We start from the raw sequence: 16165 nt of genomic DNA, 5'->3' as shown, positions 1-16165 counted from the left end.
CTCTCTAGATTCTGGAAAGGTTCCTGCAGACAGGAAAATAGTAAATGTAATCCTACTATTTAAGAAGGGAGGGAGAAGAGATAACTGAGAACTACAGACATGTTAGTTTGACATCAGTAGTAGGGAAAATGTTAGAATTTATTGTAAAGGATGTGATAATTGGACACTTAGAAAATAATGATATGATTGGGCAGTCAACATGGATTTATGAAAGGAAAACAATGTTTGACAAACCAGTTGGAGTTTTTTTGAGGATGTTACTTGCAGCATAGATAAAGGATAAGCAGTGGATGTGGTGTGTTTGGATTTTCAGAAGGCTTTAGATAAGATCTCACACAGAAGGTTAGTGAACAAAATTAGAGTACATGGGATTGGGAATAATATGGATTGAGCTATGGATTGAGAATTGATCAACAGACAGAAAACAGTAGGAATAAACAAGGCATTCTCAGGATGGCAGGCTGTTACTAGTGGGGTACTGCAAGGATCAGTGCTTGGGCCACAGCTTTTCACAGTCTTTATAAAATGATTTGGATGGGGACCAATTGTAATATTTCCAAATTTGCTGATGACACAAATTAGGTGGGAATGGGAGTTGTGAGGAGGATGCAAGGAAGCTTCAAGGGAATTTCGACAAGCTAAATAAATGGGCAAGAACATGGCAGACAGGAGGAGGTGATGGCGTAGTGGTATTGTCGCTGGACTAGTAATCCAAAGACCCAGGGTAATGCTCTGGGGACCCGGGTTTGAGTCCTGCCAAGGCAGATGGTGGAATTTGAATTCAATAAAAATCTGGAATTAAAAGTCTAATGATGACCATGAAACCATTGTCAATGTTGTGAAAACCCATCTGGTTCGCTAATGTCCTTTAGGGAAGGAAAGGAAATCTGGCGTCCTTACCTGGTCTGGCCTACATGTGACTCCAGACCCACAGCAATGTGGTTGTCTCTTAAATGGCCCCTGAACAATGATGGGCAATTGCCAGCGACACCTACATCCCATGAATGAATAAAATGTAATGTGAATAAGTCTGAAGTTATCCGCTTTTGGTAGAAAAACAGAAAGGCAGATGATTTCTTAAATAGTAAGGGGGAAGCGTTGATGGTGTCCTTGTTCATGAGTCACCAAAAGCTAGCATACAAGTGCAGCAAACAACTAGGAAAGCAAATGGTACATTGGCTTTATTTGCAGGGTATAGGAGTAAAGGTGTCTTGCTGCAATTGTACAGAGCCTGGGCAGGTGGAAGGCGTATCAGTAGGGGAGCATTTTGCAGATAGTGACCATAACTCAGTTAGATTTATGATAGTTGTGGAAAAGGATAAGGTTGGGCCAGGAATAAAAGTTCTAAACTGGGGAAAGGCTAATTTTACTAAGATGTAATGCGATTTGGCCCAAGTGGACTGGGAGCAGCTACTTGCAGATAAAACTATGTCAGAGGAGTGGGAGGCACTCAAGGAGGAAATAGCAAAATTACAGGGCAAATATGTTCTCATAAAGACAAAGGGGGGGATCAAGTCTGGAGAACCCTGGATGTCAAGGGACATAAAGGTTAGGATTAAGAAAGAAAGAGAAACATCGTGGCAGATACTGAGGGCTCAATATGGCAGAGTCCTTAGAGAAGTATAAAAAGTGCAGTGGGGAACTTAAAAAGGAAATTAGGAAAGCTGAGGGAGTGCATGAGAAAACATTGGTGGGTAGAATAAAGGAAAACCCAAAGGGTTTTTTAAATATATAAAGAGCAAGAGAATAACTAGGGAAAGAGTAGGGCCAACTGGGGACCATAGTGGTAATCTGTGTGTGCACCCGGAAGATGTGGGTACAGTCCTCAATGAATACTTTGAGTTGGTCTTCACAAGGGAAAAGGACGACGCAGATATAGACATCAGGGTGGAGGACTGTGAAATATTAGAGAAAATTAACATAGAGAGAGAGGAGGTACTAGCGGGTTTAGCGGCCTTAAAAGTGGATAAATTCCCTGGCCCAAATGAGATGTATTCCAGGCTGTTGAGGGAGGCAAGGGAAGAGAAATCAGGGGCCCTGGCAGTAATTTTAAAATCCTGTCTGGCCACAGGTAAGGTGCCAGAGGACTGGGGGACTGCTAATGTTGTCCATTATTAAAAAATGGAGGAAGGGATAAACCAGGAAATTACAAGCCAGTCAGTCTAACCTCGATGGTGGGGAAGTTACTTGAAAGAATTCTGAGGGACAGAATATACCTACACTTGGAGCGACACTGATTAATCAGGGATAGTCAGCATGAATTTGTTAAGGGAAGGTTGTGTTTGACAAATTTGATCCAATTTTTTAAGGAGGTAACCAGGAGTGTTGATGAGGGTAATGCATTTGATGCGGTCTACATGGACTTTAGCAAGGCTTTTGGTCAAGAAAGTAAGAGCCCATGGGATCCAAGGCAATGTGGCACGTTGGATCCAAAATTGGCTGAGAGGCAGGAAACAGAGGGTGAGGTAGACGGGTGTTTCTGTGACTGGAAGTCTGTTTCCATTGGGGTTCCGCAGGATTGGGTGCTAGGGCCCTTGCTGTTTGCCGTGTACATAAATGATTTGGACTTAAGTGTAGGGGGTATGATCAAGAGGTTCACGGATGACATGAAAATTGGTAGGGTGGTAAATAGTGAGGAGGACAGCTGTAAACTGCAGGAGGATATCAATGGACTGGTCAGGTGGGCAGAGCTGTGGCAATTGGAAATCAACCCGGAAAAGCGTGAGGTAATGCACTTGGCGAGGGCTAACATGGTGAAGGATTACACTATGAATGGTAGGACCCTGGAAAGTACTGAAGATCAGGGGGACCTTGGTGTGCATATCCATAGATCCCTGAAGGTAGCAGGGCGGGTAGATAAGGTGGTTAAGCGGGCAAAGCGATATTTGCCTTTATTAGCCGAGGCAAAGAATACAAGAGCAGGAAGGTTATGCTGGAACGGTATAAAATGCTGGTTAGGCCACAACTGGAGGACTGCATGCAGTTCTGGTCACCACATTATAGGAAGGATGTGATTGCACTGGAGAGGGTGCAGAGGGGCTTTACCAGGCTGCTGCCTGGGCTGGAGGGTGTGAGCTATGAAGAAAGATTGGATAGGTTGGGGTTGTTTTCCATGGAGCAACAAAGGTTGAGAGGGGACCTGATAGAGGTGTGTAAGATTATGAGGGGCATAGCATAGATAGGGTGAATAGGAAGGCACTTTTTCCATTAGTAGAGGGGTCTATAACCAGGGGGCTTAGATTTAAGGTAAGAGATAGAAGGGTAAGAGGGGAGTTGAAGAGAAATTTTTTCACTCAGAGGGTGGTGGGAGTCTGGAACTCACTGCCTGAAAGAGTGGTTGAGTCAGAAACTCTCGTAACATTTAAGAAGTATTTAGATCTTCACTTGCGTTGCCATAGCCTCCAGGGCTATGGGCCAAGCGCTGGAAAATGGGTTTAGTGTAGTCAGATCTTTGTTGACTGGCGTGGACACGATGGGCTGAATGGCCTCCTTCTGTGCTTTGACGTCTATAATGACATCAAGGGATGTGGGGATAGTGGAGAAAAATGATGTAGAGGTAGATGACCACCTATGATCTGTTTGAAAGGTGAAGCAGGCTTGATGTGCTGAATGGCCTACTCCTGCTCCTATTTCCTGTATTCTGCTGTATGTCTCCAACAGTCTAGTGATTGGCCAGAATTTTTGTTCTGTTGCAGATTGAATGCTTGGATCATGACTATCAAGCAGCGGTGGATGAGCTTCAGGATGTTAAGGTCGAACGCGCTTTCTACCAGGAGAAATCTGACCGCCTAAATCAAGAGATTAACCATATTCTTGGAGGACATGAAAACCGTATAATTGATGTTGATGCATTGTGCATGGAGAACAGGTGATTGAGTCCTTCTCATAAATTTCTTTACTTCTGGCAGATTGCATATGAATAATTCTTTATAACACGTGTGGTCATTATCAAAAAGTATAAAATATGTAATTTATCCTAAATGCATGAGAGCCAGAATAGGAAAGAACTGAACTCCTGAGGTGAGGTGAGAGTGACTGCCCTTGACATCAAGGCTGTATTTGACAGAGTGTGGCATCAAGGAGCCCTAGCACAACTGAGTCAATGGGAATTGGGAAAACTCTCCACTGGTTGGAGTCATACCCAGCACAAAGGAAGATGGTTGTGGTTGTTGGAAGTCAGTCAGCTCAGCTCCAGGACATCACGGCAGGAGTTCCTCAGGGTAGTGTCCTCGGCTCAACCGTAAAGTAAATATTGTGGCTACAAGAGCAGGTCAGAGGCTAGGAATCCAGTGACGAGTAACCCACCTCCTGACTCCCCAAAGCCTGTCCATAATCTACAAGGCACAAGTGTGATGGAATACTCCCCACTTGCCTGGATGAGTGCAGCTCCAACAACACTCAAGAAGCTCCAGGACAAAGCAGCCCGCTCGATTGGCACCACATCCACAAACATTCACTCCCTTCACCACTGACGAACAGTAGCAGCAGTGTGTACCATCTACAAGATGCACTGCAGGAATTCACCAAGGCTCCTGAGACAGCACCTTTCAAACTCATGACCACTACCATCTAGAAGGACAAGGGCAGCAGATAGATGGTAACACCACCACCTGAAAATTCCCCTCCAAGTCACACATCATCCTGACTTGAAAATATATCACCGTTCTTTCACTGTCACTGGGTCAAAACCCTGGAACTCCCTCCCTAACAGCATCGTGGGTGCACCTACACCACATGGACTGCAGTGGTTCAAGAAGGCGGCTCACCACTACCTTCTCAAGGGCAATTAGGGATGGCCAAGTAATGCTGGCCCAGCCAGCAAAGCCCACATCCCACGAATGAATTAAACATTTTTTTTTAAATAAACTGTTGATTGAGGGATAAATATTGACCAGGACACCAGGAATAACCCCCCTGCTCTTCTTTGAAATAATGCCATGGGATCTTTTACATTCATCCGGCAGATAGGGCCACATTTTAATGTCTCATCCGAAAGATGGCACTCCCTCGGTAGTGCACTGGAACCTTAATGTTTGTGCTCAAGTTCTGGAGTGGGACTTGAACCTGGAACATTGTGACTTTAGGCAGAATTTTCAGGTGGCAGCTACTCATGGAAGCAGGTGAGTGGCTGGTCACCTCATCTGTTGAAACCTATCAGAGCATATTCTATAATAATTCCTATTCTAAAAAAGAACTACATGCATTGTATGAATTGAATATTCAGTGGGGAACTGGCAAATAAAATTGATTCATTCATGAGGAAGATGTCTTTCCCACTGATGGAATGTACTCCATATTCCCTCATTGGCGATTCTTTTTGATGCACTGCATAAATAACAAAGCCTTTCATCTTCACAGGCTGCTTGGGTGCATACAATGGAAGATTCAAAATTTAAGTCTAAGTACCCAGTAATTTGTATTTATCACTTGGTATTCTGATTTTGGCCAGTGAATTTAAACCAGACAAACTAACAAGAAAGAAATGAGTACAAACGGGATTATATTTCAAGGGACAGATGGCAGACCATTGTTGGTCCACAAGCAATGATGCAGGTACCCCTGATGCACTCTGTCAGAAACAGTTAAAGTTGAAATTTAAAATTGGACAACTTGACGCAAAGTTATACACATCTCTCTGAGTCCAGCATCACCAAAGATGGTTGAGGAAAAATTCTTGCTGAACGGTCAAATTGGAATTCCCTATTGAATTCCTAATTTGCATAGTAATCATGATTTTATGATGATGCACAAAAAACCCAAGGGATAGAACTTTAACGTTTTGACCCACCAAAAGTAAGAGAACCCATATTGCACAGGGAATTCAGAAATATCTGAAGAGGATTTGTTAATGGCTTTTTAATCCAGCCACAGCATTTACACCTGACTTCTGAGTTTCCCAACCAATTGGTGATCCGCACAAGTCTATTTCAGCTGAACTGTTTAAAGGGTAACTGGTAAAGGGTAAAGATGACAATTGAAGTATTGAACAGGTGGGGGAACAGAGGAAGCAGCTGTATTATTAGATTTCCAATGTGGCAAGGCTGTAGATGGCCTTAGAGGATGAGCTCGAGCAGCTCTGGTCATAGAAGTCCTGGCTTTGGATTACAGTGCCTCAGCGTAGGCAGCAGCAGTCTGGGCTGGCTGACAGGCAAGAGTAATGGTATTAGTGAATGGCAGTGGTGGGAGTACAAATGCGGTTCAGATTCCTCCTTAAGCCTGATACTGTGGTGTGTAGGGGCCCTGTAGGGAGATACCCTTCCCTGTCGACAGCAGGTAAAGGCTGACTCAGAGACCAAGAAGGCAGGTCTGAATATTGATGAGTAGGTTAGCAGCAGAAATGTGGTGCCATGCTGGATTCATTTCTGAAAGTAGTTTAATTAACTAATTAGGTCAGAAAAGGTAAGTACAGTGGCACATTCAGCTGCACCCTCATGTGCCAATTACTGCACATCACTCCTCACACCAAATTACTTTGCAGGTGCACCCATTCCTCTCTGTCAATGCACTTCTTCATTTCCCCACAACCATCCAATAGTGATTGTGGTGTAGTGGTAATGTCGCTGGACTAGTAATCCAGAGGCCCAGGCTAATGCTTTGGGGGCCTGGGTTCAAATCCCATCATGGCAGCTGGTAGATTTTTTTTTATTCTTTCACGGGAGAAACTCTTGCCATTGGCAGTAGTGTCGAGAACCAAAGGACATTGATTTAAAGTGATTGGCACACAAAACCAAGGGTGACATGAGGAAAAACATTCTTATGATTAGGTCTGGATTGCACTGGTGGAAGCAGATTTTATCGTGGCTTTCAAAAGTAAATTGGCTCATTAGCTGAAGAGAAGAAAAATTGTAAGATCACAGGGAAAGGGTGGGGGAGTGGAACTAGCTGATTGCCCATCCAGAAAGTCAGCACAGACACGTAAAGCAAATGGCCTTCTCTGTGCTGCAACCATTCCACCATTCTATGAAACCATTTCTCAGAAAAGCTTTCTCTTCTTTCCCAAACATTCTCCTATTTAATTTCTAACTTTGCATCTGCTCTGGAAAAATAGCTAGTGTACTATTTTTAAACTTCACTTTCAAATCCTGCCATTTCTTTCTTTCTGCTTTAAAAGGTCGCATCTCACAATAAAACTCGTTTTTCTTTTGACTTCCTTTTGACAGTCTCATTCCTACTTGAATATCTCAGTCAGGGAGTGATGTTTTATAAGGACATAAATGTCATGCTTAAATAACAGAAGCCATTGACACTGAAGCATAGATTATCTGAAATGGGTCCATCTAACACTCAAATGGTTAAAAACAGGTTTTGTTCTGGTATAAGTGAAAGTATTAAGTAGCTGAGGTGCAGGGTAGTGAAGAGACGAGCATAGAAACATAGAAAATAGGAGCAGGAGTAGGCCTTTCGGCCCTTCGAGCCTGCCCCACCTTTCATTATGATCATGGCTGATCATCCAACTCATTAGCCTGCTCCCATTTTCTCCCTATATCCCCATATAATTGCAGCAAGACATCCCTGCTCCTGTACTCGAATCCTCTCGCTATGAAGGCCAACATACCATTCGCCTTCTTTACTACCTGCATGCTTACCTTCAGCAACTGGTGTATGAGGACACCCAGGTCTCGTTACACATTCTCCTCTCTCAATTTATAGCCATTCAGATAATAACCTGCCTTCCTGTTTTTGCTACCAAAGTGGATAACCTCACATTGATTGAGGCCCTAGGACTGATCCTTGTGGCACTCCAACTTACGTCTTTCCAACCTGGAAACGGTTTCCCATTCGGGGTTGAAGAAGTGAGAGACCTTGGAGTGCATGTCCACAGGTCCTTGAAGGTGGCAGGACATGTGGACAAGATGGTCAAGAAAGCATATGGAATGCTTTCCTTTATTGGGCGAGGTATTGAATACAAAAGCACGGATGTAATGATGGAACTGTATAAAACACTGGTTAGGTCACAGCTGGAATGTTGTGTACAGTTCTGATCACCACATTACAGAAAGGACATAGTTGCTCTGGAGGGAGTGCAGAGGAGATTTACAAGGCTGGAGAATTGCAGCTATGAGAAGAAATTGGATAGGCTTGGGTTGTTTTCCATAGAACAGAGGTGACCTAATTGAGGTGTACAAAATTATGAGGGGCCTAGATAGGGTAGACTGGAAAGACTTGTTTCCCCTAGCTGTGGGGTCAATTACCAGAGGACATAGATTTAAGGTGATTGGTAGAAGAATTAGAGGGGACATGAGGAAAATCTTATTCACCCAGAGGGTGGTGAGCATCTGGAATTCACTGCCTAAATTGGCAGTTGAGGCTGAAACTCTCAATTCATTAAAAAGATACCTGGATCTGCACCTTGAGTGCTGTAACCTGCAAGGCCTACGGACCAGGTGCTTGAAAATAGGATTAAAATGAGTGGCTAGTTTCTCTTTTTGGCCAGTGCAAACACGATGGGCTGAATGGCCTATTTCTGCACTGTAACTTTTCTATGGTTCTATGATAGCCTTTTGCACCAAGATGCCAAGGTCATCATTTAGTCTGTCCTTCTGAAAGTTTGTATCCTTATGCTTACAGGCAGTAAGTACTTAGGATCAGTTTCTGCAGATCTTTGTTCTCTATCTCCCTTGGGTTCCCTTTGCTATTCTCTATTGATCATACCAACACCATTCTGAATCTGCATCTTTCTACAAAGTGTTACTGAAGTCTGGAGCAAACTGCCCAGATATTCTTCCCCCTTTTTTATATATTGGACTGTCCACAATGCACAGTCGAGCTCAGTGAGTTGGAGGGGTTCGACACTGTAGATGTGTTCACTTCGGACAGCCTCTCTGTACACAAACTCCCATATACTGCATTCCAGAAACAAAAGGTACTCTGCCATATCTTGGTCTTAATTAATGTGTAGATAAAAATTATTTCAAGATTCTTTTTAGTTTTAAGTGTATTTAACTGTTTAGTTAATTGGAGTGGAATAAAAGAGACAGTAGCAACATGGATGTGAAATTGGCTAAGTGACTGGAAACAGAGTAGTGACTAACGGTTGTTTTTTGCATTGGCAGAAGGTTCATAGTGGAGTTCCCGAGGGCATTGGTGTTAGGACCCCTGCCCTTCCTGATAGAGGGAGATGGTGTTGTAATGGCATTGTCACTGGGCTAGTAATCCAGAGGTTCAGGCTAATGCTCTGGGTCACAGGTTCAAATCCCACCATAGCAGGTGGTGGAATTTCAGTTCAATTAATTAATCTGGAATATAAAGCTAGTCTCAGTAATGGTGACCATGGCAACTATGATCAATTGTTGTAAAAACCGATCTGTTTCACTAAGGTCCTTTAGGGAAGGAAATCTGCCATCTTTACGCAGTCTATCCCACATGTCAATCCAGAACCACAGCAATATGGTTGACTCTTTACTGTCCTCTGAAATGGCCTAGCAAACCATTCAGTTCAAGACAATTAGGGATGGGCATCAAATGCTGGTCTTGTCAGTAATGCCCACATCCCACGAAAGAATAAAGAAACATAAAAAAATAGGAGCAGGAGTAGGTCATTCGGCCCTTCGAGCCTGCTCTGCCATTCAGTATGATCATGGCTGATCCTCTATCTCAACGCCATACTCCTGCTCCCTCCCCATACCTCTTAATGCCTTTAGTGTCTAGAAATCTATCTATTTCCTTCTTAAATATATTTAGTGATTTGGCCTTCATGGCCTTCTGTGGTAGGGAATTCCACAGGTTCACCACCCTCTTGAGTGAAGAAGTTTCTCCTCATCTGTCCTAAATAGCCTACTCCTATCCTGAGACTGTGACCCCTTGTTCTAGACACCCCAGTCAGAAGAAACATCATCCCTGCTCCAATCAGTCCATCCCTATCAGACTTTTATATGCTTCAGTGAGATCCCCCTCATTCTTCCAAACTCTAGTTGGCCCAATCTCTCCTCATATGACAAATCTGCCATCTCAGGAATCAGTCTGGTGAACCTTCGCTGCACTCCCTCTATGGCAAGCATATCCTTTCTTAAGTAAGGAGACAAAAACTGCACACAATACTTTAGGTGTTGTCTCACCAAGGCCCTGTATAGCTGCAGTAAGACATCCTTGCTCCTGTACTCAAGTCCTCTTGAAATGAAGGCCAACATACCATTTGCCTTCTTAACTGCTTGCTGAACCTGCATGCTTGCTTTCAGTGATTGGTGTACAAGGACACCGAGGTTGCTTTGTACATCAACATTTCTCAATTCATCACTATTTAAATAATGCTCTGCCATTCTGTTTTTCCTACCGAAATGGATAACTTCACACATATCCACATTATACTGCATCTGCCATGTATTTGCCCACTCAACTCAGCTTATCTAAATCGCCTTGAAGCCTCTTAACATCCTCCGCATTGCTCACATTTCCACCATGTTTTGTGCCTTGAGCAAACTGGGAAATATATTTGGTTCACTCATCCAAATCATTGATATATATTGTGAATAGCTAGAACCCAAGTACTGATTCCTGTGGTACCACACTAGTCACTGCCTGCCACTTCAAAAATGACCCATTTATTCCTACTCTCTGTTTCCTGTCTGCTAACCAATTCTCAATCCATGCCAATATATTACCCCCAATCCCATGTGGTTTAATTTTCCACACTAACCTCTTATGTGGGACTTTATCAAAAGCTTTCTGAAAATCCAAATGCACCACATCCACTGGTTCTCCCTTATCTATTCTGCTAGCTACATCCTCAAATAACTCCAGTAATAAACTCCAAATAAATCCGTGTTGATTTTGTCTAATCCGATTGATATTTTAAAAATGTGACCTAGCACTTGGTGTACAGGGCACAATTTCAAAATTTGCAAACAATATAAAACTTTAAAGTATTGTGAACTGAGAGGAGAATAGCATAGAACTTCAAAAGGACAAAGACAAGTTGGTGGAATGGACAGACAAGCGGCAGATTGAATTTAATGCAAAAAAGTATGAAGTTTTGGTATGAAGAATGCAGAGAGGCAATATGAAATAAAGGGTAATTCTAAAGTGAATGCAGGAGCAGGGATACCTGGGTGTATATGTACATAAAATCATTGAAGGTGGCAGGACAGGTCGCGAGTACAGTTAATAAAGCATATGGCATCCTGGGCTTTATCAATAGGGGCATAGAATACAAAAATAAGGAAGTTATGATAAACTTACATAAAACACTGGTTTGGCCTCAACTGGAGTGTTGCATCCCATTTTGGGCACCAGACTTTAGGAAGGATGTGAAGGCATTAGAGAGGGTGCAGGAACGATTCGTGAGAGTGGTTCCAGGGATGAGGAACTTCACTCACCTAGATAGACTGGAGAAGTTAGGACTGTTCTCCTTGGAGAAGAGAAGGTTGAGAGGAGATTTGATGGAGATATTCAAAATCATGAGAGGTCTAGACAGAGTAGAGAGAAACTTTTCCCAGTGATGAAAGAGTCGAGAACCAGAGGGCACAGATTTAAAGGTAATTGGCAAAAGAAGCAATGGCGATGTGAGGAAAGACTTTTTCACTCAGCGAGTAGCTAGAATCTGCAATGCACTGCAAATTCAATCAAGGCATTCAAAAGGGAATTGGATCCTTATCTACAAAGGAAGAATGTACATGGCTACGGGGCAAAGGCTGGGGAGTGGCACTAGGTGAATTGCTCCTTTAGAGATCAAGCATAGACACAATCAGCTGAGTGGCTTTCTTCTGTGCTGTAACCATTCTGTGTTTCTACGATTGGCTATAAAGTGCTTTGAGTTTTCTAGAGGTCATGCAAAGTGAGTCATTTTTTTACAGTGTGTCCCTGCAATAGATCTTGCCTGCTGGTTTGTCGCTCTGATCGATCTTGTCTGAAGACCTGGTTCTTTGATAGATCTTGTCTGCAGGTCAGGCTCGGACTCCAGCAGCAGGTAATGAAGATATAGCAATGTGTAAATAAAAACTACTGTTGGTGATGTCATTCAAAATCAAACTTCTAAATGTCAGTGCAAGTCATCCTAATCATACTAAATGAATGAGCATGAATATGGTCATTGATTTTGATGAGGGACAAGTTTACATATGATTGAAGATGTCACAGGTGCTCTGCCCATGCCCTCCAATAAAGGCTCCCTGTGGACATCATAAACTCGGAAAGTCTGCCTTATAGTGTCTTCAGTCCAGTTTTGATAGACAATCTGCTTTGACCTTAGGGAGTAGGAGCAAAGCCAAATGCTACCTCTCCATCTTTTTCTATTTTCCAGGTATCTGCATGAACATTTGAAGCAGATCCAGGAAGAAGTCAACATCCTTAAAAATAACATTTCTAAATATAAGGTATTGTTTGCTGTAACATGCTAATGTACCAGAGTTAAGACTCACATTATTTCATCAGCAGAAAGCAATAATCAATATATATTCTAATCAGCTCAAATTTTAAACTCTGCCTCAGTGTTGCTAATCCTTTAGTGTGGAATGCACCTTATGCATATTTACTAAGGTTTATGACCATAAAATGTCCACTATGATGATTGCCACCTATTAGGAAAAAATATTGTAGCTGTCTTTGGTATATAGAAACATAGGACTTAGGAGCAGGAATAAGCCATTCAGCCCTTTGAGCTTGCTCCGCCATTCAATAAGATCATGGCTGATCTGGTTGTATCTCAACTCAACTTTGCCATCTGCTCCCAATAACCCTTGACTCGCTTGCCTAACAAAAATCTAACTCTTGCCCTGAATAAATTCAATGGCCCATCCTCCACTGCTTTCTGGGGAAGAGAATTCCACATACTAACAACCCTCTGAGAGAAAAAATTTCTCCTCATCTCCATCTTAAACGGTAGACCTCTTATTCTTAAACTGTGTCCCCGGTTCTCTCTCATCCTCCCGGTATGTACCCTATCAAACCCCTCAGGATCTTTTATGTTTCAAGAAGATCACCTCTCATGCTTCTAAACTCCAATGGATATAGGCCCAACCTGTCCAAGATTTCTTCATAAGTTAAGCCCCTCATCCCAGGAGTGAACCTTCTCTGAAATGCTTCAAATGCGATTGTATCGTTTTTCAAAAAAGGAGACCAAAACTGTACACACAGATGTGGTCTCACCAAGGCCCTGTACATCTGCAATAAAATGTCCTTACTTTTATATTCCATTCCCCTTGCAATAAATGCCAACATCCCACTTGCCTTCCTAATCACTTGCTGTACCTGCATACTAACTTTTTTGTGATTCATGTACCAGGACACCCAGATCCCTCTGTACCACCGAATTATTCAATCTCTCTCCATTTAAATAGTATATTGCTTTTCTATTTTTCCTGCCAAAGTGGACAAGTTCACATTTTCTCATATTATACTCCAACTGCCAAATTTTTGCCCACTCAGCTAACCTGCCTATATCCCTTTACAAACTCTCTACCACCTCTCAACAACTTACTTTTCTATCTATCTTGGTGTCATTGTCAAATTTAGCAACCATACACTCGGTCCCTGCATGTAAATCATTGATGTAGATTGCAAATAGTTAAGGTCCCAGCACTGGTCCCTGTGGCACTCCACTTGTTACAGCTTGTCAACCTGAAAAAGACCCATTTATTCCTACTCTCTGCTTCCTGTTAGTCAACCAGTCCATTATCCAAGCCAATATATTACTCCGTACACCCATATAATCTTATTTTGTGTAGTAACCTTTGATGTAGCACCTTATTAAATGCCTTCTGGAAATCCAAGTACACTACATCTGCAGGTTCCTCTTTATCCATCTTGCTTGTTGCTTTTTCAAATATCTCTAATAAATTAGTTAAACACAATTTCCCTTTCACAAATCCATGTTGTCTCTGCTATGACCTCCTTAATAATGGATTTTAGCAGTTTTCCTATGACAGATGTTTGGTTAACTGGCCTGTTGTTTGCTGCTTTCTGCCTCCCTCTTTCTTGAATAAATGTGTTGCATTAGCTATTTTCCAATCCATTGGGAACCTTCCAGAATCTAAGCAATTTTGAAAGATTACAACCAATGTATCTACTATCTCTGCAGCCGCTTCTTTTAAGACCTTAGGATGCAGGCCACCTCGTCCTGGGGACTTGTTAGCCTTTAGGTATAACCCAGCACCTTTTTCCTAATGATGGTGATTGTTTTAAGTTTCCCCCCATCCCATTCACATCTTGAGTTTCAAGCACCTTTGGGAAGTTTTCTATATCTTCTGCAGTGAAGACAGACACAAAATACCTGTTCAATGCCTCTGCCATTTCCTTGTTTTCCATCATCAATTCCTCAAATTCACTCTCCAGACAACCAACGCTAGGTTTAGTTATTCTTTTCCTATTTAAGTATTTTTAGAAACTCTCACTATCTGCATTTATATTACTAGCTAGCTTTCCCTCATACTCTTCTTTCTCCCTCGTTATTATTTTTTTTAGTCATTCGTTGCTGGTTCTTAAAATTTGACCAATCTTCTGACCTGCCATTAATCTTTGCAGATTTGTACAGTATTTCTTTCAATTTAATACTATACAACTGTGCAAGATATATCTATCAATTTTATTCTTAAATCTTTAAAGATGTTGTGCCTTTTGTCCAAAATAAGGATTTAAAGTAAAGAACAAAAATGTTTTTAAATGACATTATTGTGCTTATCAATTGATTTGCTTTTTAATAATTTCATTAATATTTTTAACAAGACTGCAACCTCTCTCAAAAGTCTGGCCTTGGATTTATTATTTTGGCCTAGAGTTGTGATTCTGATGGCTAAAATCAGATCCTGCAGCCTAGTCATATTTAGAGGGCACGATTTCACAGAAAGCAACAATGACATTTATTCAATCCAGCAAATAGGCAATTTTACTTTTTAAATGTTTCCTTAATTTTTCTTTCTTCAAACTTTTGGCTGCTTTATGTCATAATTCTTTGACAGGCAATAACTGCATTTGGTCATTAAAAGTTTTGCAAGGACTCCCACCAGTGACATTCATAGAACTATAGAAGTTAAAGCACACAAGTAATCAATCAGCCCATCATATCAATGTCGCCATTTAAGCATTTTTCTTTTATAAGTTATAATGGTTTCAGCATCAACTATTCCATGTCATAAAGTATTCCATGCTCAAAAACTCTCTGTTTAACTGTATTCCTCATGAGATTCTCTTAGTGGTAACTTAAAATTGATGATTTCTCACTGATCCCTCAACTAGAGGAAGTAGTCTTTCCCTTTTAGCTCTATCAGACCCTTCATAATTTAAAAATTCTTTATTAAATCTTCTCTTATCCCTTCTGTTCTAGTGGAAATAGTTTCAGTATCTCAAATCTCATCTCATAACTATGGTTTCTCAACTTTGGCACCATGCTGTTGAATCTACATTGTTCAGTCTCAGTGGCTTTAATGTCCTTTCTATAAAGGAGTACTCAAAACTGCACACGTTCCTCTAACTGTGGCTGAATCTATGTCTTGTACAAATTAATTATTACTTGTGTAATATGATGTACCTCATTTATAAAACCAAAAATTCTATATTTATTTATGGCCTTATCTACTTGCATTTGAGCTTTCAAGAAAAAATGTATTTGAATCCCTGTGGGCTAACCAATGTTTTGTATAAATTTCGTATTACTTCTTTATTGTACTCTGTGCTCCTTTTTATCAAACGCAAAATGATGTTGCACTCACATGTAGATAATATAAGAAATAAGGTATTTCTAGCCCAGCTTTCATCCTCCTTGTGAGGAAGAAATTGATTTGTGTTTGGCCACCTCCCTTCCTTGTGGTAATGCAGTAACTGTACTGTTCTTTGCTGGACTTAAAATATTAAAAAATGGGTTTCTTCTCTGTTAGGACACCGCATTGAATATGTTCTTCTACTTCTCTGTTATTTTGAAATATATTTTGCTTATTGCCTGTGTATTTCTAACTCTAATGAGCTTAGTGTGCTGATTGAGATTAACAATCAGAATGAACTCCTGATTGGTTATTTTCTCACCTAACCTTTATTCATCACATGATGAATCAGGCGATGCGCTTGTGTTGAGATTGGAGGGGCCTGGTTTTCTTTAATATTTAAAAAAAAATTACCTTGCCTCATCATTTCATAATTTCTGTTTCACATAGAATGCTCTTGAGCGTAAAAAGCACCTGAAGTCGAGTGGAAGGAGCAACAGTAGTGCACTTACAGGAGTTCTTTCTGCTAAACAAGGTGA

The 16165-nt window shown here is 41.4% G+C and overlaps 1 protein-coding gene across 2 annotated transcripts in view; it reads left to right on the top strand.

Moving 5' to 3' along the window:
- ccdc149a (coiled-coil domain containing 149a) overlaps positions 1-16165 on the top strand; it is a 169209-nt gene that overhangs the window by 67644 nt on the left and 85400 nt on the right. For both annotated transcript variants that reach the window (XM_078545892.1, XM_078545886.1), the window contains exons 6-8: positions 3696-3868; positions 12236-12308; positions 16077-16161. In XM_078545892.1, the coding sequence (XP_078402018.1) occupies positions 3696-3868; positions 12236-12308; positions 16077-16161 (331 nt within the window). The remainder of the gene's footprint in view (positions 1-3695; positions 3869-12235; positions 12309-16076; positions 16162-16165) is intronic.

Source organism: Cetorhinus maximus, chromosome 1 (assembly GCF_964194155.1).
Source record: "Cetorhinus maximus chromosome 1, sCetMax3.hap1.1, whole genome shotgun sequence".
Taxonomy (NCBI): Eukaryota; Metazoa; Chordata; class Chondrichthyes; order Lamniformes; family Cetorhinidae; genus Cetorhinus; species Cetorhinus maximus.
This window is presented reverse-complemented; position numbering and strand designations above follow the sequence as displayed.